The sequence below is a fragment of the Schistocerca piceifrons genome, chromosome 8 (assembly GCF_021461385.2).
Source record: "Schistocerca piceifrons isolate TAMUIC-IGC-003096 chromosome 8, iqSchPice1.1, whole genome shotgun sequence".
NCBI classification, from domain to species: Eukaryota; Metazoa; Arthropoda; class Insecta; order Orthoptera; family Acrididae; genus Schistocerca; species Schistocerca piceifrons.
In genome coordinates, this window is record NC_060145.1 from 398,747,910 (window position 1) to 398,773,383 (window position 25,474).

The 25,474-nt window shown below is 39.3% G+C and overlaps 1 protein-coding gene across 3 annotated transcripts in view; it reads left to right on the forward strand.

Annotated features, from left to right (window-relative positions):
• LOC124711495 (lebercilin) overlaps positions 1–25,474 on the forward strand; it is a 181,904-nt gene that overhangs the window by 121,945 nt on the left and 34,485 nt on the right. For all 3 annotated transcript variants that reach the window (XM_047241605.1, XM_047241608.1, XM_047241607.1), the window contains exon 8: positions 18,042–18,150. In XM_047241605.1, the coding sequence (XP_047097561.1) occupies positions 18,042–18,150 (109 nt within the window). The remainder of the gene's footprint in view (positions 1–18,041; positions 18,151–25,474) is intronic.

The following is a 25,474-nucleotide window of genomic DNA, read 5'->3' on the forward strand; positions in this document are numbered from 1 at the left end:
AATTTCACTCAATGTATTACTTAATTTGATGGAGCACAGTAAGTATATCATGTAACAAAAAGAAATTCAGTCCTTCATCAAGCAAAGATATCAGACTGTTAGATGTGCAAAAATCAGCTTTTCTCCTTATAGTTTTCTTAAAAATCTGTGATACGTATGTCACAGCAGCTGCAAGTCCGCACGGACAGAAATGGGTGTGTCGCACCCAACCCTCTGTCATATATAAAACCCAGTAACTCGAACAAATGAGATATCATTCTGCTCTCAATTTTAACTAAAATTTCGATATCTACAATTCATTCACTGCGATATACGAGCAAAAATCAGCCACATGCAAAGTTTTTTCTGTGAACTGTTTAAAATTTTGTGCAATGTTTTACGTAATTTGAAGCAGCACAATAAGTATAGTGGATAACGAAAATAAATTGAAATTCTTTTTCGGGTGAAGATATCAGTCTGTAAAATGGGAAAGAATCAAATTTTTTCATGTAATAGTTTTTGAAAAATTGGATGACAAGTATTTCATATCAGCCTGAATGCCATATCTCAGCCCCTACACTAGCATTTTGGGAGCAATACAGCCGTAACAAAAGCCAACTCAACACAGAATGTAAAGTGCATGTCTGTAGCAGCGAAAGGGTTAATGCCGACTGGTGTGGCTGAGCGGTTCTAGGCACTACAGTCTGGAACCACGCGACCGCTACAGTCACAGGTTCAAATCCTGCCTCAGGCATGGATGTGTGTGGTGTCCTTAGGTTAATTAGGTTTAAGTAGTTCTACGTTCTAGGGGACTGATGACCTCAGATGTTATGTCCCATAGTGCTCAGAGCCATTTGTCTTGTCTTTGTTAAGTGCTATTTACACAGCAATGAAATTGTAATTTTCTTAGAATATTAAGACATAAATGGAGACTTAATGTGTCATCTTGGGTCTGTGCTGGCCTGGAACAACTCTTTTACAGCAGACATGGTCGTGCAATATTACAATTCTTTTTCATTAAATTCATGCTGGGCTGAAAGATGCACTGGTGTCTTTTTTGTCTATGAGAAATAATGTTAAAATAACCCTTCTGCCAGTTAAATTTTTACTAACTACTGTATAATTAGCTCAAATGTTTGAATTTATTAAAGGCAACTGTATAACTTTGCCACTCCATCCAACTCTGCAGATAGCTCTCAGCAGACTGAACAAAAGACCACTTGTTGAAATTGTTCTCGTGTAACCATTACTGTAAGCATTATGCTTTCTAACTCTGTTCTAACAGTACCTATAACTGAGATATACAGGGCAGATGTGCCTCTTACAATTTCTCTGCAGTATTCTTACAGCTAATGCTCTTTGTCAAATCAATGACTGTTCCAAATTGCCGTGTGTATTGTAGGTTATGATTTAAAAACTCTGTAACATTAAGGGTCACAAACATTATTTTATTGACTTATTTATTGTCCATTGCCTCATATAGATCCACAATAAAGCCCCGTAGACTATGTGCCGTGGAGTACTATTAATTCACTCTGCACTTAAATTTTATACTACGTATCTCTTTCCAATGTGGATGTGCAACTGAATTGAACAATCTGGAAGTCGATCCATAATGCTCTTTCCAAATTTTAATCAAATTATCAGGTCTGCATGCTAGCACAACTTTACTCCACAGCACCACACCTCACAACACAGTATACATATGCGGGCAGCTCTAACACTGGTTTTCTGTGGCTCATTGTTCATGGTCAGCGCTATACCCTCTTTTCTGCCAACAATAATAAAATACAAAAATAATTAATATGTAAAAGTAGTAAGTGTAAGGGTAAACAGCCCTTACACTCTAATCTCCTCCAGTTCTTCCATATTTTCTGTCGTGATTTTTCCAGTAGCTTTATAGTTTGAGAAAACAAGACAGAAAAACTACAGTCAACATGGACCAATGAAAACAGAAATAAAATCAAAGACTACCATATACAATCTGACAGCTTCGTAAACAATTGAAGTATATGCCAGAAAGGTGTGTGTCAATGTTGAGAAAGAACAAAATCATAAAACTGCTGTATTAAATAAAACCTTCAGAACTAACTTACATTTATGTACAAGTAAGAATGGTTGAGAACATAATTTTGATAGCCACATGGTTTTTGTAGATTTCAAAAAAGTTTATGACATATCAGATAGGTGCACAATCATCAATGTCCTGAGAGAGTTTCATTTTCCACAGAAGTTTATAAAGGTAGTACACAGGTGTTTAGAGGGAACCTGTTGCTGAGTAATGATCAAATGTCAGAGCAATTTTAAGTCAGAACTCTTCTTAGACGAGGAGATGCATTATCTCCAATACTTTTTAATTTAATTTTAGAAAAGGTAGGCAGAGAACACCAAAAAATACCCTAAGCTGGAATAAAACTGGGTAATATCACAATAAATCGGCTTGGCTATGCAGCCAATGTTATGATAAGTTGTATCAAAGAGTACATGCAGCTCATGACAAGTTCTGACTGAATCATTGCAAGGAAAGCAGATTTCAAATTAACAAAGAGAAAACGAGAGTACATGGTCATGAGCAAGGCGCCCAGTCATCAAACTTCATTAATAGGTAACAAATTCACTTTTAAAAGAATAGACATATTTAAATATTTGGGAAGCATTTTATTGAGCAAAATAGAATGGAAATTGAGATTCAGGAATGTACTGCAGTGGCAAAGAGAACATATTTTGGCTTATAGAACATGCTATGCACTAGAGCAATTTTAAGAAGTTTTAAACTAGATTATACCAGTGTAATTCTCCCTGGAATCATTACTACTTGGTCTGGTAGCTCCTCAATTGGCATCATGAGGCTGAGTGCACCCCGTGCCAGTCCTACCACAAAAGAAAAACACCTAGCAATAGTGGGAATGGAACCCTGGTCCTCTGCATGGCATACCTCACTCGCCAGTCAGCTACAGAGGCTAAGGGAAACAGATAGACAACAACTGTTAGTTTTAGAGTTAAAAATATTAAGGTAAATGTCTAGCACCGGGAGGAACTCAAAGTCTAAAGAATGGAGGGCATTAAAAAAAATCAGGAACCACCACAAGCTGATGTTGGCCAAAAGCTGATGAAAAGAAGACTGATCTGAGCAAGACACCTAACTAGGGTGGAAGATGAAAGACTACCATGAGTAGCATTTTCAGGGGGACAGAAGGGGTCGAAGAAGGCCATGGGCAAGATGGAAGGATGATATTAACAGGGATACAAGGCAGTAGGCCTAAGAAAAGGAAAATCTATCATGACAGCCACAAATAGAAATGATTGGTGGAGGAATGTAGAGAACAAATGTGGTCTCCCAGCCAAAGTGACAGTTAAAGAAGATATAAGTAAAGCATGGTTTCATATGAGGTGATGGAAAGAATGTTCAAAAGCAAAGAGGACAGGTGACCAATCACCTCTTCTGGAATTAGCCATGATACGTTCTCGTGGCTGAGTTTGACATTAGCAGACATCATAAAACCTCATATCACTTCATTTACAATTTACTGTATTAATGATCATCTGCCATGACTGTCATCAGTATGACATTTGGACCCAGTTGAAATTTGTTTTGGTATTGCCTCAATTTAATGAAGTCTCTTTTTATGTGACATTCTTCAAAAGAAGCACTTGAAAGACAACCTCTGCCAAACTGTTCCTTAAACATTCACTGCTACTGATGTGCTTGTCACAGGCTGTGCCGAGCACTGTGTCATTAACATCTAAGCCAACTATCTGCACTGATGCCCTTCCACAGGGGACAGCCTGTACACAAGTCACAACATGGTCACAGATTAAAACAGTGATCCAGGAAGTGTAGAATGCATTTCTTTTATTTCTACCAATGATCACAAAACTTCTGGTCCTTAGACTTCCGGTTGCAGTCAGCAATGACCGTCTTCGGATCTGTTTTATAACGTGTCCTAATATAATAAAGCCATGGTGGGATTGTCATAAAATCAGCACAATATCATTACGCATATTTAAAATATTATGTAAACTAGGCCACAGTTCTGGCATAGCCATACTGTCTCTACCACTATGGCTCTGACACCTATGACACTGCCAGAATGGTGTTAGCTGAACCACACCAGTGTAGAATTAAGGGAGTGGTGGGATATCACAATTTGAGGATAGTGGGGATGATATTTGCCATTTCAGGACACAGTGACAGGTAGTCAAAACACTGTTGGAAAATGTGATTCAGTTTCTCCAGCCCGTGGTGGTACTGTGTCACGAGAGAAGTGTTTCTTTGTGGCTGGACAGTGGGTATGTGGGTGGAGATAGGTAACTGGAAAGACCGGACATGAGAGATCTGTTTCTGGACAATGTTTGGAGTGTAATATCAGTCTGTGAAGGCCTCCATGAGACCCTTGGCAAATTTGGAGAGGGACTGCTTGTCACTACAGATGCTACAACCACGAGGGCTAGTGACTTCTTGGTATGAAATGGATGGTAGTTATCGGAATGGAGCTATTGTTGGTAGTTGATAGGTTTTATGTGGATAGAGATACTAATGTAACCATCAGTGAGGTGGGGATCAACACTGAAGGAGATGAAGATGGCTTGTTGGGTTGAGCATTAACAGTTCAAGCAAAATAGGGAGAAGGAGGTGTTGAGGGTTTGGAGGAATGTGGGTAGGGTGTCCCCACCTTCAGTCCAAATCATGATTTGTGATCTGACCAGATACATGATCTGGATCGAGGGTGAGGTTGTCCTGTCCATATTCCTCCAGAATGTAACACCTTTTCCACCCTTCACTTCACCTGTTCCTTCTCACTCCAACAAGTCGCCTTCCACGATGTTGACCTCCACCTCAAAGATGGTTACATCAGCACCTCCCACCACATCAAGCCTACCAACTGCCAACAATACCTCCACTTTGACAGTTGCCACCCATTCCACACCAAGAAGTCCCTTCCATACAGCCCACCCATAGATGTCACACCTGCAGTGACAAGCAATTCCTCTCCAAGCATGCCACTGATCTCACGAAAGTCTTCACAGACCAAAATTACCATCCCAATCTTGTCCAGAAACAGATCTCCCATGCCTTTTCAGTCCAGAACACTACCACCTCCCACAGTCCACTGATTGGCCACAAATGAGCACTCCTCTCATGATTCAGAACCACCTAGGTCTGGAGCAACTGAATCACATTCTCCTCCAGGATTTCGACAACTTGTCGTCATATCCTGAAATGAGGATTAAACTACCAACTATCCTTGTCAACCCTCCCACAGTGTCATTCCCCCCCCCCCCCCCCAACTCTGAACCTAAGCAATATCCTTGGCCATCTCTTCTCCACCCCTCTCGCGAACCCCTTGCCTAACGGTTCTTACCTCTGCAATAGACCTGCTTGCAAGACCTGTCCCTCACATCCTCTCTCTACAACCTGCTCCAGTCTTGTCACAGGGATATGCTACCCCATCAAAGGCAGGGCCACTTGCGAAACCAACTATCAAGTAAGCTGCAACCGCTGTGCCACTTGCTTCATGGGCATGACAACAAACAAACTGTCTGTTCTCATGAATGGTCACTGCCAAACTGGCCCGGAGACAGCAGGTCCACCCAGTTGCTGAACAGGCAGCCCAACATGATGCTCTTTACTTTAATGATTGCCTCACATCTTGTGCCATCTGGATCCTTCCTATCAACAACAGCTCCTCTGAGTAACACGGAAACTATGGCCAAGGACAGCAGGACCACCCAGTCGCTGAACATGCCAACCAGCATGATGTTCTTTACTTTTATGATTGCTTTACAGCCTGTGCCATCTGGATTCTTTCTACCAACACTAGCTTTTCTGAACTGCGCAGGTGAGAATTCTCACTACAACATATCCTTCTTTCCCATAACCCCTTTGGTCTAAACCTTCACTAGTTGCTGTCTCACACTTCTTTATCCCCTTCCCTGCTCCCAGTCCAGTACTACATACGTCTTCTACCCCAACAATGCACCTAGAAGTCCTTTCTGCATCTGTGCTTCTCTCCTCTCCTTTCGCCCATCCCCCCTGCTCCCTATCACAGCCTTCCAACACTGCACCTAACAGCCTTATCCTGTCCCCTCAAAGTCCCTGCACACCCTACCAGGTAACACTAGCATCATCCTCCACCTGTACCCTGCTATCCCTCCCCATCCCCACTACATGCTGCCTCCTTATCCCACCGTCCAACCCAGTAGATTGCTGGTCCATCAGAAGCAGATGCACTTGCAGTTGGGCTCTAATGCCATGTAGCAATGGCTCTGTGAGTATGAGTTGTACTTTTGTGAATGTTTGTGTATGCTTTCTACTGCAGAAATAGTACATTGTTCAAAAGCTTTAATATTTGAGCAGTCTTATTTGTGTGCCTATCTGGAATTCAGGGACTCCTTTGTATGGTGAGTAACAAGCTAGCCTTTCAATATTGTGTGTGTGTGTGTGTGTGTGTGTGTGTGTGTGTGTGTGTGTGTTTAAATAATTTATTCAAAAGTGTCAATTAATTTCAACTATCCGGTTCAGTTCCTGAGGTTAGTAATACTTCTTGTGAGAAGTCTCAAAATGAGGTACAACACCTAATGGTATGCCACAAGTTTTGCATTGGTGTCTGGTTTCCTGGCGCTGTAGCTCAGTTCGTAGAGCACTTGCCCGCGAAAGGCAAAGGTCCCGAGTTCTAGTCTCGGTCGGGCACACAGTTTTAATCTGCCAGGAAGTTTCATATCAGCGCACACTCCGCTGCAGAGTGAAAATCTCATTCTGTAAACATCCCCCAGGCTGTGGCTAAGCCATGTCTCCGCAATATCCTTTCTTTCAGGAGTGCTAGTTCTGCAAGGTTCGCAGGAGAGCTTCTGTAAAGTTTGGAAGGTAGGAGACGAGGTACTGGCAGAAGTAAAGCTGTGAGTACCGGGTGTGAGTCGTGCTTCGGTAGCTCGGTGGTAGAGCACTTGCCCGCGGAAGGCAAAGGTCCCGATTTCGAGTCTCGGTCGGGCACACAGTTTTAATCTGCCAGGAAGTTTCATATCAGCACACACTCCGCTGCAGAGTGAAAATCTCATTCTGGATTCATCAACATTATTCCTAATTTCAAAGAGTCACTTCCAGTTCTCGCAGAGTTGTCACGAAAGTGTAACACTCACAAAAGTAAAATAAAACATTTTCAGACCAACATAATTCCACTGAAAACTTGAGTGTTTGAGCCATTTCAAAACAAATAGCAACAAAACAGTAATGTTTCTCAAATCCAGTCTTTCCGTATTGACAGTAGAGAATGCACAGATAGTGGAGTATTTGCCGTGGTGTGTACATGATATGAATTTGTTTTGTCTGCTGTAACTTGCAACAGGTCCCCTGACAGAGATACCATAAAAATGACAGAATTCTTGAATCATTAACCAATTGAAATTTGTGTGCTGAGGCTGAGTCATCAAACACGTGCTTTAACAGCTGGAAATCAGTTTGTTTCCACTCCAAAGTGTCACTAATATGTGCTCTTTTTCAAAGAGTTTTGCTGTCACTTCAGAGTCTAAACAACTACCAACTGCTCCCCTTGTAGAAACATCAAACTGGTGTGCGGTCCGAGCTGATGTACGGGGCTGGGAATTACTACTTCCAGTTACATGAGAGAATTTGCACTAATGTTAATTTCTAGGAAGCATCTTCAGGATCTCGTTTACCTGTGCAGCTACAATGATGTGACATTTCTCTTATAAAGGAGAAGGACTCGAAGTTAGGTGATGAAAACATGCAAAATGGAATCGAAATCTACAACAAGGGAGCACCGCAGGAAACGTAGATACATACTTAAAATATTCAGCTGGAACTCTGAAAAGATACTGGAAAAATGGAACTAAAATACAGCTTTGTGTGGTACACACCTAGAGCACTTGGGTACCTATCACTCAGCTAACTTAAAACATGTTCACAGTAGTGAGAGGGCTAATGGAACAAGGCATATAAATATTTATTAGCGCTGTCCGAAAGTACCAGCTGTGCTCTGTGACACATCCAGAGCATCTGAGGAAGGTTATGGTGCTGCATATATATGTACTCATTCATAGTACCCAAAGGGTTAAGTGTGAAACTCCGTCAGCTTCCATCATATTTGTATACATAGTATGACACAACACCAAAAAGCTCTGCATACACAACTGTGACATCACCCCCTGGCATCGGGCTCCTGTCTTCAGTGGTTTTTCAGCTATGCAGAATTGCTTAAGCTGGTCAGAAAATATTTTGTTAATTTCCATACGAAATTTGTCTCAAGTCTTTATCTCTCTTAGGAACACTTTTCTTGCTATTGGCAGTCTGCATTTTATATCTTATCTTCTTCTGCCACTGCCAGTTATTTTTTGTCACAAATAGCAAAACTAATATTAGTTTTAGTGTCTCATTTCAAAATCTAGCTCTCTCAGCATCACCTGATTTAATTTTCCTCCACTCGATTACCCCCCCCCCCCCCCCCCCCTTTTTTTTTTTTTAAAAAAAAAGCCTGTTGTTGGTGTTCATCTTAACCTCTTTTCAAGAGACTATCATTCAGTGTAACTGATCGTACGAATACTTTGCCCTCAGTGGTCGCAAACCTAAAAGTTTTGTTTCATTGCCTTGAAGTTATTTCTGTTTGGTTGCCCTTACTGCTTGTTCAAAATGCAGAGTGAATAACAATTGGGAATAGGCTACAGTCCTGTCTCATTCCCTTTTCAACAGCTGTCTCCCTTTTATGTCCCTAGAGCCTTACAATTGCAGACTGGTTTCTGTACAAGCTATAAATAACCTTTTGCTGCTGTATTTTATCCTTTTTACATTCAGTTATCCAAAGTATGTATCCAGTCAGCATTGTCAAAAACTTTTCTATAGATCTACAGCTGCTATAAATATAGGTATGAAGTTTTTCCAATATATCTTATAAGTCGCAGGATCAGTATTGCCTCATTCGTTCTTACATTTTTCCAGGACCCAAACATCTTCCCTGTTTCTACAAGTCTCCTCCTCCTCCTGTAGACTAAAGAAATTATGTACAGCAGTAATCATTCAACCAGTTATCTTAGTAAATCTTAAGTGAAATAGAAAATTATAAATTGTTATTAACCTGACATGCCTTGCTCAGCCTCAGCCTCATCATAATTATCTTCACCTTTTCTGGGAATAAGTGAACCTATGGCATGAAAATGATGCCGAAGGCATGAGACTGTCCCTTTTGATATAGAAAAACCGTTCTAACAACTCCAAGCATGCAGTTAAGAGAAAGTTGCCTTTTGTGTACTAGCGGCTCACTTGTAATGGATATTAATGCCACAAACTTATGAACATCATACAGAGATTACCATTTTGATAATGCTAGTTCATAGTCATCAGGACCTCGCAATCTACCCCTCTCCAAAAAACAGGCAGGTAAATGTGAGCAGTGGACAGGAGTTTTTGTCGTTAATATTCATCAAACGTGTAACTGCATGTAGCTTACGGGTAGTAGCATTGTGATATGATGAAATACCAGTTCATGTAATATGAAGTGTATGCAGACATACACTGTGGTGACAAAAGTAGTGGGATACCTTCTAATATATTGTGGAAACTGTAAAAGTTAATAGAAATTTTAGTTTTGCATATAACAGTTTCTCCACTTTTACACAAACTTTTATTTGCACGTGTTGTAGGTGCACTTTCCTTCATGAGTATGCAATATTCTTCCATAAAATTTGTAGGGCATACAAAGCGTACTTTATGAGATTTGAAACTTTTTCATTTATGTAATTAATGGAAATCTGAGTGAACACTTCACTTCAAACATCACATATAGAAATATTTCAAATTCTTTAGATACTTAGCTCAGTTTGTATCACATGTGCTGCCTGCAGGGACTTTATTCAGGACACCCTCCAAAACGAACTGGAAGATATGCCTCTGCAAATAAGAAGATTGAGCTCTGTCACATTTCAATCTCAGTGTTTGAGATGCCCTGGCTGGTATCTAACATGACAGATGGATAGGTAGAGGAGGACCAGTTCCATTGCCTGTGCACCCCACCAACCTTGGTTTTTTGGAGTATTGTCTCTTTATAGGAGATGTGCCCCCCCCCCCCCCCCCCCAATAACTAATGGAAAAAGAAAACATTGTTACAGTATTTCATATACAATAATGATACTAAAACTAGGACCCATGGAAATCGCTGTCATGTGAACTATCTGAACATACAAAATCCATTGAAATTTTTTCTCAGAAGACTATTGACATAATGAGGCTGCTGATTATCTCTCTATGAACAGGGTGCTCTTAATAAAATAGTTTTCAAACTGCAGCAGTTTGAATAAAATTCTCTAGCTTTTGATGGCTATCGTCACCATTGGTGTCAGGAGCTGTTGCGCAAAATGAGGTGACAGTGAGAGTATATATATAATAGTGCATTGGCCAGAAAAAAATTCAACACCATTAATAACTTCCAAATGCTGCTTTCACCAATACAAGGAGATATATGTTGCAAGGCCAGTTCAGATGTTGCGGAAAAATCAAAAGTATTATAATTCAAACGATCTGTTCATATAGAATGCCACGTTACCAGCTATGGGAAAGAACTTTGAAGACAGCTCATAGTTTCAGAAAATATTTTGCGATATCTATACCTAAATTTACAGAGGAAATATTAGTTTTAAAGTTTATTTACAGAATGTGACTAACATTGCCCTTGTTCCCCCCACCCTCACCTCCACCCCCACCCCTGCCACCATCTGGTTTCATACTTTTTTTTTTTTTGGCGAGCGTGGGAGGGGCGCCAGGTATTAGTTTCCCAACATTTTTTTCCATGCCACATGTTCACATTAAATTCCTTTATTTATATATTTATCCATCTGAAGGCAGTGTAAATTGCATAGATGTCAACAAATAAATACATGAAATACAGATGCAGAGATACATAAACGTACACAAGTACACACAGAAATAGATATATAAATTTCTTGTCTTACTGAGTTATAGATTTGGACATTGAATTTCACAGTTCTATTGAACGTACTGTAAAATGCCTCTTAATAGCAGTAATTAATCATTAGCACAATTGTCAGCAAAATTTATACACCATTTTAGGTAATCCTCTACAGTATAAAGACACTTTTCAAACAAATATTTTTTAGGGTATTCCTGAAGGCATGTATTTCACTTTTGTCTCTGATCTCTTGTGGAAGTTTATTGTGTAGTTTAATTCCATTGTGTAGCACATTATATTGGGTTTTTGTTCGTTTTTTCTATTGAGATGTAAGTGATGGCTGGATCTGGTTCCATGTTCATATAGAGACCTGTTCGTCGGGTACTGATCAATGTCTTTTTTTTTTAACGTGGATCACTCTTTGCAAAATGTACTCACATGGAACAGTCAAAATACCTGTAGATTTAAGCAACTCAGTGCTGTGAGTTCTCATGCTACTTTTTGTCATCATTTGTCCAGGCCTTTTTTGAAGCTTAAGGATTGTTTGGCTGTTCTGCTCATTTGTTCCCCAGAACATTATTCCATAACTCATCGCAGAATAAACATATGCAAAAGATGTTGATCTGTTGCATGAGTAACTGTTGTTGTTGTTGTGGTCTTCAGTCCTGAGACTGGTTTGATGCAGCTCTCCATGCTACTCTATCCTGTGCAAGTTTCTTCATCTCCCAGTACCTACTGCAACCTACATCCTTCTGAATCTGCTTAGTGTATTCATCTCTTGGTCTCCCTCTACGATTTTTACCCTCCACGCTGCCCTCCAATACTAAATTGGTGATCCCTTGATGCCTCAGAACATGTCCTACCAACCGATCCCTTCTTCTGGTCAAGTTGTGCCACAACCTTCTCTTCTCCCCAATCCTATTCAATACTTCCTCATTAGTTACGTGATCTACCCATCTAATCTTCAGCATTCTTCTGTAGCACCACATTTCGAAAGCTTCTATTCTCTTCTTGTCCAAACTATTTATCGTCCATGTTTCACTTCCATACATGGCTACACTCCATACGAATACTTTCAGAAATGACTTCCTGACACTTAAATCAATACTGGATGTTAACAAATTTCTCTTCTTCAGAAACGCTTTCCTTGCCATTGCCAGCCTACATTTTATATCCTCTCTACTTCGACCATCATCAGTTATTTTGCTCCCCAAATAACGAAACTCCTTTACTACTTTAAGTGCCTCATTTCCTAATCTAATTCCCTCAGCATCACCCGACTTAATTAGACTACATTCCATTATCCTTGTTTTGCTTTTGTTGATGTTCATCTTATATCCTCCTTTCAAGACACTGTCCATTCCATTCAACTGCTCTTCCCAGTCCTTTGCTGTCTCTGACAGAATTACAATGTCATCGGCGAACCTCAAAGTTTTTATTTCTTCTCCATGAATTTTAATACCTACTCCGAATTTTTCTTTTGTTTCCTTTAATGCTTGCTCAATATACAGATTGAACAACATCGGGGAGAGGCTACAACCCTGTCTTACTCCCTTCCCAACCACTGCTTCCCTTTCATGTCCCTCGACTCTTATAACTGCCATCTGGTTTCTGTACAAATTGTAAATAGCCTTTCGCTCCCTGTATTTTACCCCTGCCACCTTTAGAATTTGAAAGAGAGTATTCCAGTCAACATTGTCAAAAGCTTTCTCTAAGTCTACAAATGCTAGAAACGTTGGTTTGCCTTTCCTTAATCTTTCTTCTAAGATAAGTCGTAAGGTCAGTATTGCCTCACGTGTTCCAGTGTTTCTACGGAATCCAAACTGATTTTCCCCGAGGTTGGCCTCTACCAGTTTTTCCATTCGTCTGTAAAGAATTCGTGTTAGTATTTTGCAGCTGTGACTTATTAAGCTGATAGTTCGGTAATTTTCACATCTGTCAACACCTGCTTTCTTTGGGATTGGAATTATTATATTCTTCTTGAAGTCTGAGGGTATTTCGCCTGTTTCATACATCTTGCTCACCAGATGGTAGAGTTTTGTCAGGACTGGCTCTCCCACGGCCGTCAGTAGTTCCAATGGAATATTGTCTACTCCGGGGGCCTTGTTTTGACTCAGGTCTTTCAGTGCTCTGTCAAACTCTTCACGCAGTATCATATCTCCCATTTCATCTTCATCTACATCCTCTTCCATTTCCATAATATTGTCCTCAAGTACATCGCCCTTGTATAGACCCTCTATATACTCCTTCCACCTTTCTGCTTTCCCTTCTTTGCTTAGAACTGGGTTTCCATCTGAGCTCTTGATATTCATACAAGTCGTTCTGTTATCTCCAAAGGTCTCTTTACTTTTCCTGTAGGCGGTATCTATCTTACCCCTAGTGAGATAGGCCTCTACATCCTTACATTTGTCCTCTAGCCATCCCTGCTTAGCCATTTTGCACTTCCTGTCGATCTCATTTTTGAGACGTTTGTATTCCTTTTTGCCTGTTTCACTTACTGCATTTTTATATTTTCTCCTTTCATCAATTAAATTCAATATTTCTTCTGTTACCCAAGGATTTCTACTAGCCCTCGTCTTTTTACCTACTTGATCCTCTGCTGCCTTCACTACTTCATCCCCCAAAGCTACCCATTCTTCTTCTACTGTATTTATTTCCCCCATTCCTGTCAATTGCTCCCTTATGCTCTCCCTGAATCTCTGTACAACCTCTGGTTCTTTTAGTTTATCCAGGTCCCATCTCCTGAAATTCCCACCTTTTTGCAGTTTCTTCAGTTTTAATCTACAGATCATAACCAATAGATTGTGGTCAGAGTCCACATCTGCCCCTGGAAATGTCTTACAATTTAAAACCTGGTTCCTAAATATCTTTCTTACCATTATATAATCTATCTGATACCTTTTAGTATCAAAGTTTAGTATCCAAGTTTAGTTTCCATTATTTTTGAAAATGATGACAGTAAAGAGTTGGGCCTATAATTTTCTATGTTTTCAGGGTCTCTTATATAGGGGCAGAACCTTTGCATCACTAGTGCCTCTGGGAAGCAACCTGTAGGGAATGATTCATTTATGATTGCACTAAAGAGTCTTTGGTACTGTCTATACAGTCCTTCAGCAAGCATACAGGCACTTCATCTATACCTGCTGAGGTTTTATTTCTTTAGGTTCTGAACAACATTGCTTATTTCTCTTGAAGTGGTGGCTCGCAGCTTTACTGTGTTTGGATATTTCAGTGTTTGTAGAGACTGTATTTTATCAAATTTGTGTTGTAGCTTGGTAGCTATCTTGCTGTAATATTGGTTTACAAATTTGCAGTTTTGTATTGGATCATGTATTGTGGTACCATTGTGCTGTAATTGTATGTTTACTTATTTTGTCTTTTTCTAGTTTTCTCCTGTTTGGTGACATTCCAGGCTGGTTTTATTTTTTTTATGCCTTTTCTATAATTTTATCATTTTGAGGCCTTTTTGCTGTTACTACAACTTTTCTATATATGTTTTTGTATGTTTGGTAGTGTTTTTGAAATGCAGGGACATTTTGGTTGTTTTTTATGTTGCAGAAATGTTTTGAGTGTTACAGTGGATTTTCTTATCCCATTGACCACCCAGTTACTTTTGTTTTGTGTTTTAGTGACTTGTAGTACTTATGGGAACACTTGTTTGAACATGAATTTAAATGTTAATAGAAACTTCGAAAACTTTCTATCTGTACTAGTCTCCACATACACATCTTCCCAGGTTTCATTGTTCATTTGCATGGTAAATTCAAGCCTTTTTTGCTTAGAGAAGACCCTTCTATACATGGGTGTTGTAGTTATTTTTTTACAGCCATGTTTAATTTTAAGAAATGACTGGAATGATCTGAAAGGCCCAGGTTACATGCAACAACATCACAATTTTCTTTCTCTAAGTCAATTAGTATATGGTAAATGACTGATTCTGAATGCTGAGTTACCCTTGTGACTGTGTTAATCAACAGTGATATTCTATAGCTGTACGTAATGTTCAAAAATGTGTTGCAGAGTCTATCTGGGTTCAATGTCTTGATGTTTAAGGCATGCTAGATCATGTGAGCTTAGAGCTACATGTGTAATTGCAGATCCCCTACACCAATGTTCTGTTATGCAAACAAGTTGGCAATCAGTAGTCTGCACTTCAACTTTTAACTGTTGCACTTTACTTCTTATGACTGGATATTTTGGTGGAGATCTCAGAAACACTGAGCATTTCTTACCTTGGAGCCTTCTTGCTTTTCCTGTCTTCCTCCAAAAAATCATTGGAATGATGAGGAGCTACAGTTTCCTTGTCATTCACTTCACTATCCACTGTTTTTTTCTGCTGACTCCTCACAGTTTTTTTTTTAAATATATAAAAGGTTTCAGGTTTGCCAGATATTCTTTATCCAAGCTGTTCAGGTGTACTCCATGTTGTGTGTGGAATTTATATCCTATATTACTCGCATCAACACAAATTTTTAAAATTCCTGCAGATATTAGCAAACTGATTATCGTCGTTCCGTGTCTCCTTATTAACACACAATTGCCTCATAAGATCATGGCGATGCAAAATATTCACAATTATGACATTTGTATATTTGAGATTTTTCAGAAACTGTTTAAGATCGTTTGTAGCACTCATCGTTTCGTTTTTGCATACGTCATTAGAACCTCCTAAAAGTACGACAAAATCTTAATTGTGCAGATGTTTTACCTCTAGAGATGCAATCATCATTTTAATTTCACCAAGTGCGGCTCCTGGTTTCACTATACCACACGAATATATATTACTTTCTTCGTTTAGCTTATTTACAAGACCATGACCATGGCTGTCTGACAGCACAAACAGTTTGGTATTGGATTTTACAGTCAGGAAATTGTGTTGCATCGTTTCACTAAACACTTCAACACATCTTTAGGTCAGCAAAATCTTAATTGTGCAGATGTTTTACCTGTATAGATGCAATCATCGTTTTAATTTCACCAATTGCAGCTCCCGGTTTCAGTATACAACACGAATATATATTACATTCTTCGTTTAGCTTATTTGCAAGACCATGACCATGGCTGTCTGACAGCACAAACAGTTTGGTATTGGATTTTACAGTCAGGAAATCGTGTTGCGTCATTTCACTAAACACTTCAGCACATGTTTAGGTCAGCACATTTGCGCTGTCCACTTTTACACTAGTTTCTTATTTGTCAGCATCGATAAATTGACTTCTTGTGTTTTATTTATATTGTCCATTTCCTCTTCACCTCGTTCATGAAAACTGCCAAGGCCTTCACTTCCAGTCATCAGTAGAAAGTACTTGAAAAAGTTTTTTGTGTAGAAAGCTTATGTTACCTTCACAGTTTTTTTATTTTTTTTTATTTAGCACTTTTTTCTTTCTGCTATTGTAAATCATATTCGTCTACTTTTCCATAACGGTTGCACTATCATGCAAAAGTTTCAGCTTGTCCAGTTCAATTTTTTTGAGCTGTGATTTCGAATTATTTGTTTTTAAAGTACTGTAAACTAGTTATGCGCTCATTTAGTTTGCTAATTTCATCCTTACAGTTTTAACACGGATAAAAACTGTACTCATCTAATCGCCTTGCACCTTTACTCATACATGCAAAAACCAGGATCAGTAAAACTAAACATCATTCTCTGCCACACATATATAGTACCAATGATGTGGAATAATGAGTATGCATGTACCCTGAAATGTACTCACTCAAAATACACTGATGCACTCAACTCGTGCAATTTGTCTAATATTATAAACAAACCAACTTCAAACATAGTACACCAGCTGTAAAATATGAATACCATATGAGCTATGGTTCTCAGCCAATCAGAACAAAGCACACGCGACAGGTTGCAACTTTGCTCCCTTCATTAAGTTATATATTTGTTACATGTGAACTCAAAATCTGCAAAACATGGCAAGTCCACTGATGATTGAGAGCGTGAGTGACTATTATTTCACTAAATAGTAGAAAAATTGTAGGAAGGAGCAAACAATACATTTATGTGCTGGTACTGTTGCAATGACAATGCTAACATAGATCAACAAATTAGAATATTACAACTGGGATAATATTGTATTTTAAAGGAAAAATGGGTACTAAATTACATTTTGAATTGAGAGGGAGATTTTATGCGGTAGTCTTTTGCAGAACTCCTCTTTGGCTGCACCACATCTCATTGGAGGATTCTGATACAGCATGGTGATGATGATGCTCGAAGCTCATATTTGATGTCTGTTGAAAATAACATCTCTGGATCCATTATATGTCTGTTTAGGTAATAATGAGCTTCCTGTGCTTTTGCAGCTGTTGTGGGACTGCAGTTCCAGAGTGTGCACATTTCGAAATATGTGTCACTAACTGATTTACGAAGTATATTTATCTATGCAATATCCTACTCCATGGCACCTGCAGAACAGTTTCATTTTATTGATTGATATGACCAGTTCAAGGCTAATTCAAAGAGTGGTGATGACCTTACTGTTTACCACCCAGAAACACCAACCACCACCATCAACAGCAACAACTACAACAACAACAATATTTCACATCAAAGCACAGTTCTCAAAATGTTCAAAACTGATATCATCTGCATGCGTTGTTTCACTGTCTTTCTGCAGTTCACACATTACAGTGCACTAGGCACAGAAACCGACACATCAACCACACCATCGCATTAACAATTAGCATTCTTCTCGTCCCTGTCCCATCACTTGATTGTTCAGTACCGACAATCAAAAACAGGTTTTCTTAAAGCAAAGCTGTATAAAAATGCATTGAAACATTTATGTTCAGATATATTATTTGAAGATATTGGTATTTGATACTAAATATAATAAATAAAACAAAATAATAAAGGGGAAAAGAAATATTGAGGTAGGCTCCCTAGAGCTATACCTTTACAAGTGATATTTAAAGGCAACGCTTCCATGTTGATTTCTTTTTGTCATTGTGTAATGTTTCTATATCCATTAGATTTAAATGTCCATCTGTCTTACATTCATACATCATACATGTACACACTTTCAGAATATCACATTTGAAATAATTTCTTGTGAAATTGTTGAACAATTGACTACAAATTGAAATGTTTAGAATTTCAATGGAGGTGAGTGTCTAATACTATGCCTCTGCTTCCAGATTTCCAGAACTCCAGAAAGGAGATCAATTCCAAGGTAGTGGAAAAGGAAGCGGATACTTCTCAGAAGAAAGTAGTCATAATCGTAGCCACAGCACCAGATTTTCTCTGGTAAGCAAATGCATATACCTTCTTCTATATAGTAAAAATCATTAAGAGATCTGATTCGCTGCATGTCCCTCTCTCCCATTTTGCTCTCACAGTAGCCTGCTACAAATGCCTCTCTTATGCCTACTTGATCATTTCAGAGTACAACTTGCACCCTACATCCTCAGTTATTTGTGGAATGATTCTAGTCTTGCATCTATTATCCTGTCCCGTCTTCTTATTGGTGTTTTCCATATGTTCCTTTCTCATCGCTTCTACTGAGAACGCGCTCATTCCTAAGCAGTGCTCCTAATTTTCAACATCTTTCTGTATCTCCACCTCTCAAAAGCTTTGATTCTCTTCTTTACAGGTTTTCCCACAATCAGTGATTCACTACCACACAGCACTTTGCTCCAAATAGGCATTCTCAAGAATATCTTCTTCACTCTAGGGTTAATGCTTAATAATAGCAGACTTCTCTTGGTCAGGAATGACCTCCTTGCCTGTGCTAATATTCCTTGCTTTGTGTACCATATGTCACCTTGCTTCCAATGTAGCTTCGTGATCCCCAATCTTGATGTTCATTTCTGTTACTCCTCATTACTTCCGTCTTTCTGTATTTGCTCTCAGTTTGTATTTTGTACTCATTAGACGTGTTCATTCCATTCCATTCAACATGTCTTGTAGTTCTTCACTTTCACTGGGGAAAGTGATATCACCAGCGAATCTTATCATTAATATTCTTTCACCTTGAATTTTACTCCAGCTCTTGAGCAATTCTTTTCTTTCTGAAATTGCTTCTCTGATGTAGAGACTGAACAGGGGTGAAGTCTACATCCTGTCTTACAACCTTTTGTAGTCCAAGCATTTTGTTCTTGGACTTTCATTCTTGTTGTTCCCTCTTAGTTCTTTTACATATTGTATATTATCGATATTCCCCTAAAGCTCCCAATTTTCTAAGAATTTGGAACATCTTGCACCATTTTACATTGCAGAAATCCGCCACCCCCAGTTGACAAATCCTATGAATTTATCTTGATTTTTCTTAAGTCTTGCTTCCATTATCAACAGCAATGTCAGAACTGACTCTCTGTTGCCCTTAAGCCAACCTGTTCATCATCTTTACTTTTGCGTTCTTTTGTATATTATTCTTGTCAGCAACTTGGATGAATTAGGTGTTAGACTAATATTATGGTAGTTCTTACATTTACCTGGCTTTGCTATATTTGGAATTGTGGAGATGATATATTTCTGAAAGTATGATGGTTCGTCTCCTGACTCACAGATTCTGTACACCACCTTCAATAGTCACTTGGTTGCCACTTCCCCCAACGATTTGAGAAAAGCAGAGTAGTGTTTATCTCTCTCTTGCCTTATTTGATGGCAAGTCTTCCAAAGCTCTGTTGAACTCTAATACTCGATCACACGTGTCATCCATATTGACTTCTGTTTCAGACTGTCACATCATCAGATAAATCCTGCCACTCACAGAGGCCTTTGTTGTACTCTTTCCACCTGGCTGCAATTTTGTCTGTGCCGAACCATGGAATTCTCATTGAATTCTTAATGTTGCTTTTAATTGCACCATAGGTTGTTTTTATTTTTCAGTGTGCTGAATCAGTCTTTTTAACTACTGTTCCTTTTTGGATTTCTTCATTTTTTCTGTAGCCATTCGTTCTTGTCATCCATGCATTTCCTATTTATTTTCTCCTAAGTGACTTATATTTCGGTATTCCAAAAAATCCTTGAACATTTTTGCACTTGATCAATTAAATTATTTCTTCTGTTACTCACTGTTTTTTCAGAGTTACCTTCCTTGTGTCCATGTTTGTTTGTCCAACTTCTGTGATTGCCCCCTTTATGGATGTCCATTTCTCTTCAGCAGAACTACCTATTGTGTTATTCATTGCCACAGTATCTCTAACCTCAGATAACTTAGACTGCATTTTATCATTCTTCAGTACTTCAGTATCTTGCTTCTTTACATATAATTTCTTCTGAAAGAATCTTTTAAACTTCAGCTTTCTCTTCATCAGTGCTGAATTGTGATCTGAATCTATATATGCCCCTGGATACACCTTACAATCCACTATCTGGAATCTCAGCCTGGTCATGACGTAATCCATTTGGAATCTTCCCATGTCTCCAGGTCTTTTCCAAGTATACCTCTTGTTATTTTTGAACAGTGTATTTGCAGTTACTAGTTGAAATTAAATGCAGAAGTCAGTTAAGCTCTCCTCTCTCATTTTTGCTACCAAGCCCACACTCTCCCATAACCCGTTCTTCTGTTTCTTCCCCTACTACCATGTTGCAGTCTAAGATTGTTAGATTTTCGTTTCCTTTTACACATAGAATTACTTGTCCAGTATCCTCATATACTTCCTCTGTCTTTTTCATCTGCTTTTAACATTGCCGTGTATGCCTGAACTTTTGTTCTTGGTGTTGGTTTTCTTTCTCTTCTGATAAGAACTACTGTACTCTCTGAATTGTCATTCCCATTATACCATTTTCTTCTGCTGTTGATATTGCCCCATATTTGTCTGTACAGAAATTCTTACCTTCTTTCCATTTCGCTTCACTGACTCCCACTGTATGTATACTGAGTCTTTGCATTTCCATTTTTAGATTTTCTAGATTACCTACCACATTGAAACTTCCGGAATTCCATGCTCTGACACGTGGTATGTTATCCTTTCATTGATTATACAATCTTTTTTCGTAGTTACGTTCTCCTTGGCTGTTTCCTCCCTTTGATGTAAATGGGGTTAATCCAAAATATTTTGACAGTAGAGAAGTCATTGTGATACTTTTTTATTTACAGACCACATATCCTGTGAATTCACATTGTGTGTCCTTAATGCAGTGGTTACCATTGCCTTTGACATCCTCATGCCATTGAATTGCTGATTCTTCTGCCTTTTAGGGGGACATTCCCACCCTGGGAACAAGAGGTTTCCTGATTGAGAGGTTTCCTGAAACTCCATCTGCTCCTATGCGTTCCTAGAGAATGCCACTCCTTAAACTTTGGCTGATATTGATGATGATTTTTATTAAAAATTTAAACAGTGGCTTTATTCCAACCCAGGACCTAGGGCATTTTTGTTACTTGTCAAAGGCACTCAGCCCTAGATGATGAGTATTGTCCAAGTTAGATGTTACAAACACATGAAAACATTTGACAGAATTGAAAATATTCAGTGATTAAGGTTTAGACAACAGCTAACCTTATAAAATAGAAATACTGGATTGTAGAGAAGCCCATAAAAGTTGAAATGACTGCATATTAAGGTATCAAACTATACTGTTGAGAAGAGGAACAGATTTGGAGGGGGGGGAGAGGGTTCATAATGGGTGCCACAAATGCCATGCTATGTCATAATTTATACAACCGTGGTCTGGTGCACCACGAACACAATAGATTGTCAGTCTAAATGTTTAATTATATATGTAAAATAAGGGAAAGGCCACCACTCAGCTACAGCGAATCGATGTGTGGAGTACAGAAAAACATTACAGAAAACAACATCCGCTCTAGCTTTTGAACACTAGCTCTTATTGAGAATAGTACACACACACACACACACACACTCCCAAAACCACAGAGACCCAAACACACAATCACGTGGCCACAGGATGAGCATTTTGGAGTCTGTGTTATTTATTGTTTTGTGTGCGTGTGCGTGTGTGTGTGTGTGTGTGTGTGTGTGTGTGTGTGTGTGTGTGTGTGTGTACTATTGCTAGGAAAAGAGCTAGTGCTGGAAAACTAGTGTGAATGCTGATTTCTGTTATATCTTCTGTGGGTGGCTGCCTTTCCATTATTTTACGTATTGCTCCATGCAGCTGTTTACATTATTGTTTAATTATACAAGTATTATTGCACTTAGTATGCAAGTTCTTTTCAGGAATTTTTTAGATTTAATTTCCAGATAGTATTTGCAGTAGGATCATGTTAGATAACAGCCTCAGAATATTGTTTATGTGTGTTGTTGTGTCCACCAGATATCCTGTTATTCTTTTATTTCCGCATTCATTGTAACATCGTGGCCTAGAGATAAAAATTTTTGCTCACTAAATGTCTGTTAAATAGTTTCTGTAATTTTTTGTTTATAGCTTTCTATTCTTTCAGTTAGCCAAATGTTTAATATTTCAAAGTTAGTAATTCTTGTATAAGTCAAATTTGTTCATATATTCCTACTGATTGAGCAGTCTATAATTGTTGATGGCTTCACATGTTGAAATTGTGTAAGGCATTTCATTTCATGAAACTTTCCTTAAAGCTTTCAACAAGACGGGATAATGATTTTCCAGGTAAACTTTTCAGATAGCGCAGTATTTATTTTCTCTCTTCAAAGTAATCAAACATCACAGTCAACAGGTATACAGTTATGTAGTCTTTCTAGCAGACAATCTTTCTTTATGAAGTAGGACACACAGATTGAACATTTCCAAAGTTTTTCAGACTTCTTGTTTTTACAATTAAAAAAATACTATCTTTCTGACAGGCGTGGTGATTGTCAGTTCACAACAAAGTATGAGGGCTATTCAGTAAAGAATTATCATAATTTTTTTATGGTCATAATTTCTTGCGCTAAAATTTAATCTTATGATATTCTGTTAGCTTAATGTGCAACAAAAATGCAGTAGTAGTTTCATTGTTGGGACTCCTGGTTCCCGCCTGTGAGAGGCAGGCAAGGTCAGACATGTTCAGTATCGTCTATCGCTGCAATGGAGGTAACATGTGAGGAACAATATGCAGCTTTGAAATTCTGCTCTTGTCTCAACAAATCTTCAGCTGAGGCCTACAAAATGTTACAGGAGGCCTATGGAGAGTCTGTTCTTCCCTACAGCACAGCTCAGGGGTGGTTTAAAATGTTTAAAGAGTGAGGAGACAATCACTTTCAAAGGAAGGTGGACCTGGTGATCTAGTTACTGCTCTGACGGGAAAAAAACACCTACACTGCTGCTATCACTGTGAGAGAGGATCGATGAATTACCTTAAGATCACTTTCTGAAAGTACAAAGTAATATCTCCAGTTACGGTTACATTTTCAGCAAGTACACCAAGTCCTTTCATCCATACATGTATTTTCTCATCATTACTAACTTTTCTACAGGAGCGGATATACAATGTAAACGGCATGTTACTATAAACATAGATCTACTTTGGGTCATCGGATCGATACCACACCCACCTATTGGTGACAGAAGAATTACACATTACACGTGTTTGTGCGCGATGGGTTCCAAGACTTGATTCCCAAACAAAAGGACATTCACATGCAGGTATGCATTCAGTTAAAGTTGATGTTAGAGGAAGATTGGGAGTTTCTTCCAAACATAATCACTGCTGATGAAACTTGGCTACATCGTTTGGATCCTGAGAGCAAATGGCAAAGCTCAGTGTGGAAATCTCCTTCACCACAAACCCCCAAAACAGCAAAAGTGGTTGCTTCAAAGTGGTTGCTTCTGCTGGAAAGTTATGGTCATCTCATTCTTTGATATTCATGGGAAGGTGTATCAGCATGTTGTACTTGCACACAACAGTAGCTGGACAATACTACAGGGTTGTCCTGAAGACACTGCAAATCCATATCAGGCGCAAAGGACCACATTTCCCTGAGGCAGGCTGGATGCTGCAGCATGATAATGTGCGGCCACATATTGCCAATTTTGTTGCTGAATATCTTCCAAAAATCAATGTGAAGTGCATCCCTCACCCTCCCTATAATCCGGATTTAGCCCCATGTGACTTTTTGCTATTCCCTAACACGAAGAAATGCCTTTGTGGAAGGCTTTATCAATCATCAGAAGCAGTGGCGAAGGCTGCAGAAACTTATTTTGAAGGACCTCTTAGAAAATAGTTTCCCGCATTTACACACATCAAAAAATGTTTAGCATCACCCTGGTTCCCAGAACTCCTGAAGATTGACATTGACTGTGGGTATTGTATCACAGACACAGTCCCTTTGACTGTTCAGAGATGTCACTGAACCCACCCAAGGATGTAAACAACCATGAGCAGTGCCTATTAGAAGGAGGGGGTCTGACAGCCGATCAGTTCCAGTCATTCCACAGGGAAGGAGGTACACAGCTCATGTTGTCTGTAGTTCAATCATGCCTAGGCGGTCAATACCACGATTTGATTGCATCCGTATTGTTACTTTATGATGGGAAGGGCTCTCAACAAGGGAAGTGTCCAGACATCTCAGAGTGAACCAAAGTGATTTAATTCAGACATGGAGGAGGTACAAGAGACAGGAACTGTCGATGACATGATGCCTCGCTCAGCCCACCCAAGGGCTACTACTGCAGTGGATGACTGCTACGTACTATTATAGCTCGGAGGAACCCTGACAGCAACACCACCAGCCTGCTTCAGCTACAAGATGTCGTGTTACGACTCAAACTGTGCACAATTATGCTGCATGATGCGTAACTTCACTCCTGATGCCCATGGCAAGGTCCATCTTTGCAACCATGACACCATGCAGCATGGTACAGATGGGCCCAACAACATGGTGAATGGACCATTCAGGATTGGCATCATGTTCTCTTCACCGATGAGTGTCGCATATGCCTTCAACCAAACAATCGTCGGACACATGTTTGGAGGCAACCCAGTCAGGCTGAACACGTCAGACACACTGTGCAGCGATTGCAGCAAGGTGGAGGTTCCCTGCTGGTTTGAGGTGGCATTATGTGGGGCTGATGTATGCCACTGGTGGTCATGGAAAGCTCTGTAACGGCTGTACGATATTTGAATGCCATCCTCCATCTGATAGTGCAACCAAATCGGCAGCATATTGGCCAGGCATTCATCTTCATGGACGACAATTCGCGACCCCATCGTGCACATCTTGTGAATGACTTCCTTCAGGATAATAACATAGCTCGACTATAGTGGCCACCATGTTCTCCAGACATGAACTCTATCGAACATGCCTGGGATAGACTGAAAAGGACTGTTTATAGATGACGTGACCCACCAACCAGTCTGAGTGATCTACGCTGAATCGCCGTTGAGGAGTGGAACAATCCAGACCAACAGTGCCTTGATGAACTTGTGGATAGTATGCCATGACGAATAGAGGCATGCATCAATGCAAGAGGACATGCTACTGGGTATTAGAAGTACCGGTGTAATCTGGACCACCACCTCTGAAGGTCTCGCTGTATGGTGGTATGACATGCAATGTGTGGTTTTCATGAGCAATAAAAAGGGCAGAAATGATGTTTATGTTGATCTCTATTCCAATTGTCTGTACAGGCACCGGAACTCTTGGAACTGAGGTGATGCAAAACTTTTTTTGATGTGTATATTTGAAGACCGGCAGAAATTCTGGGACAA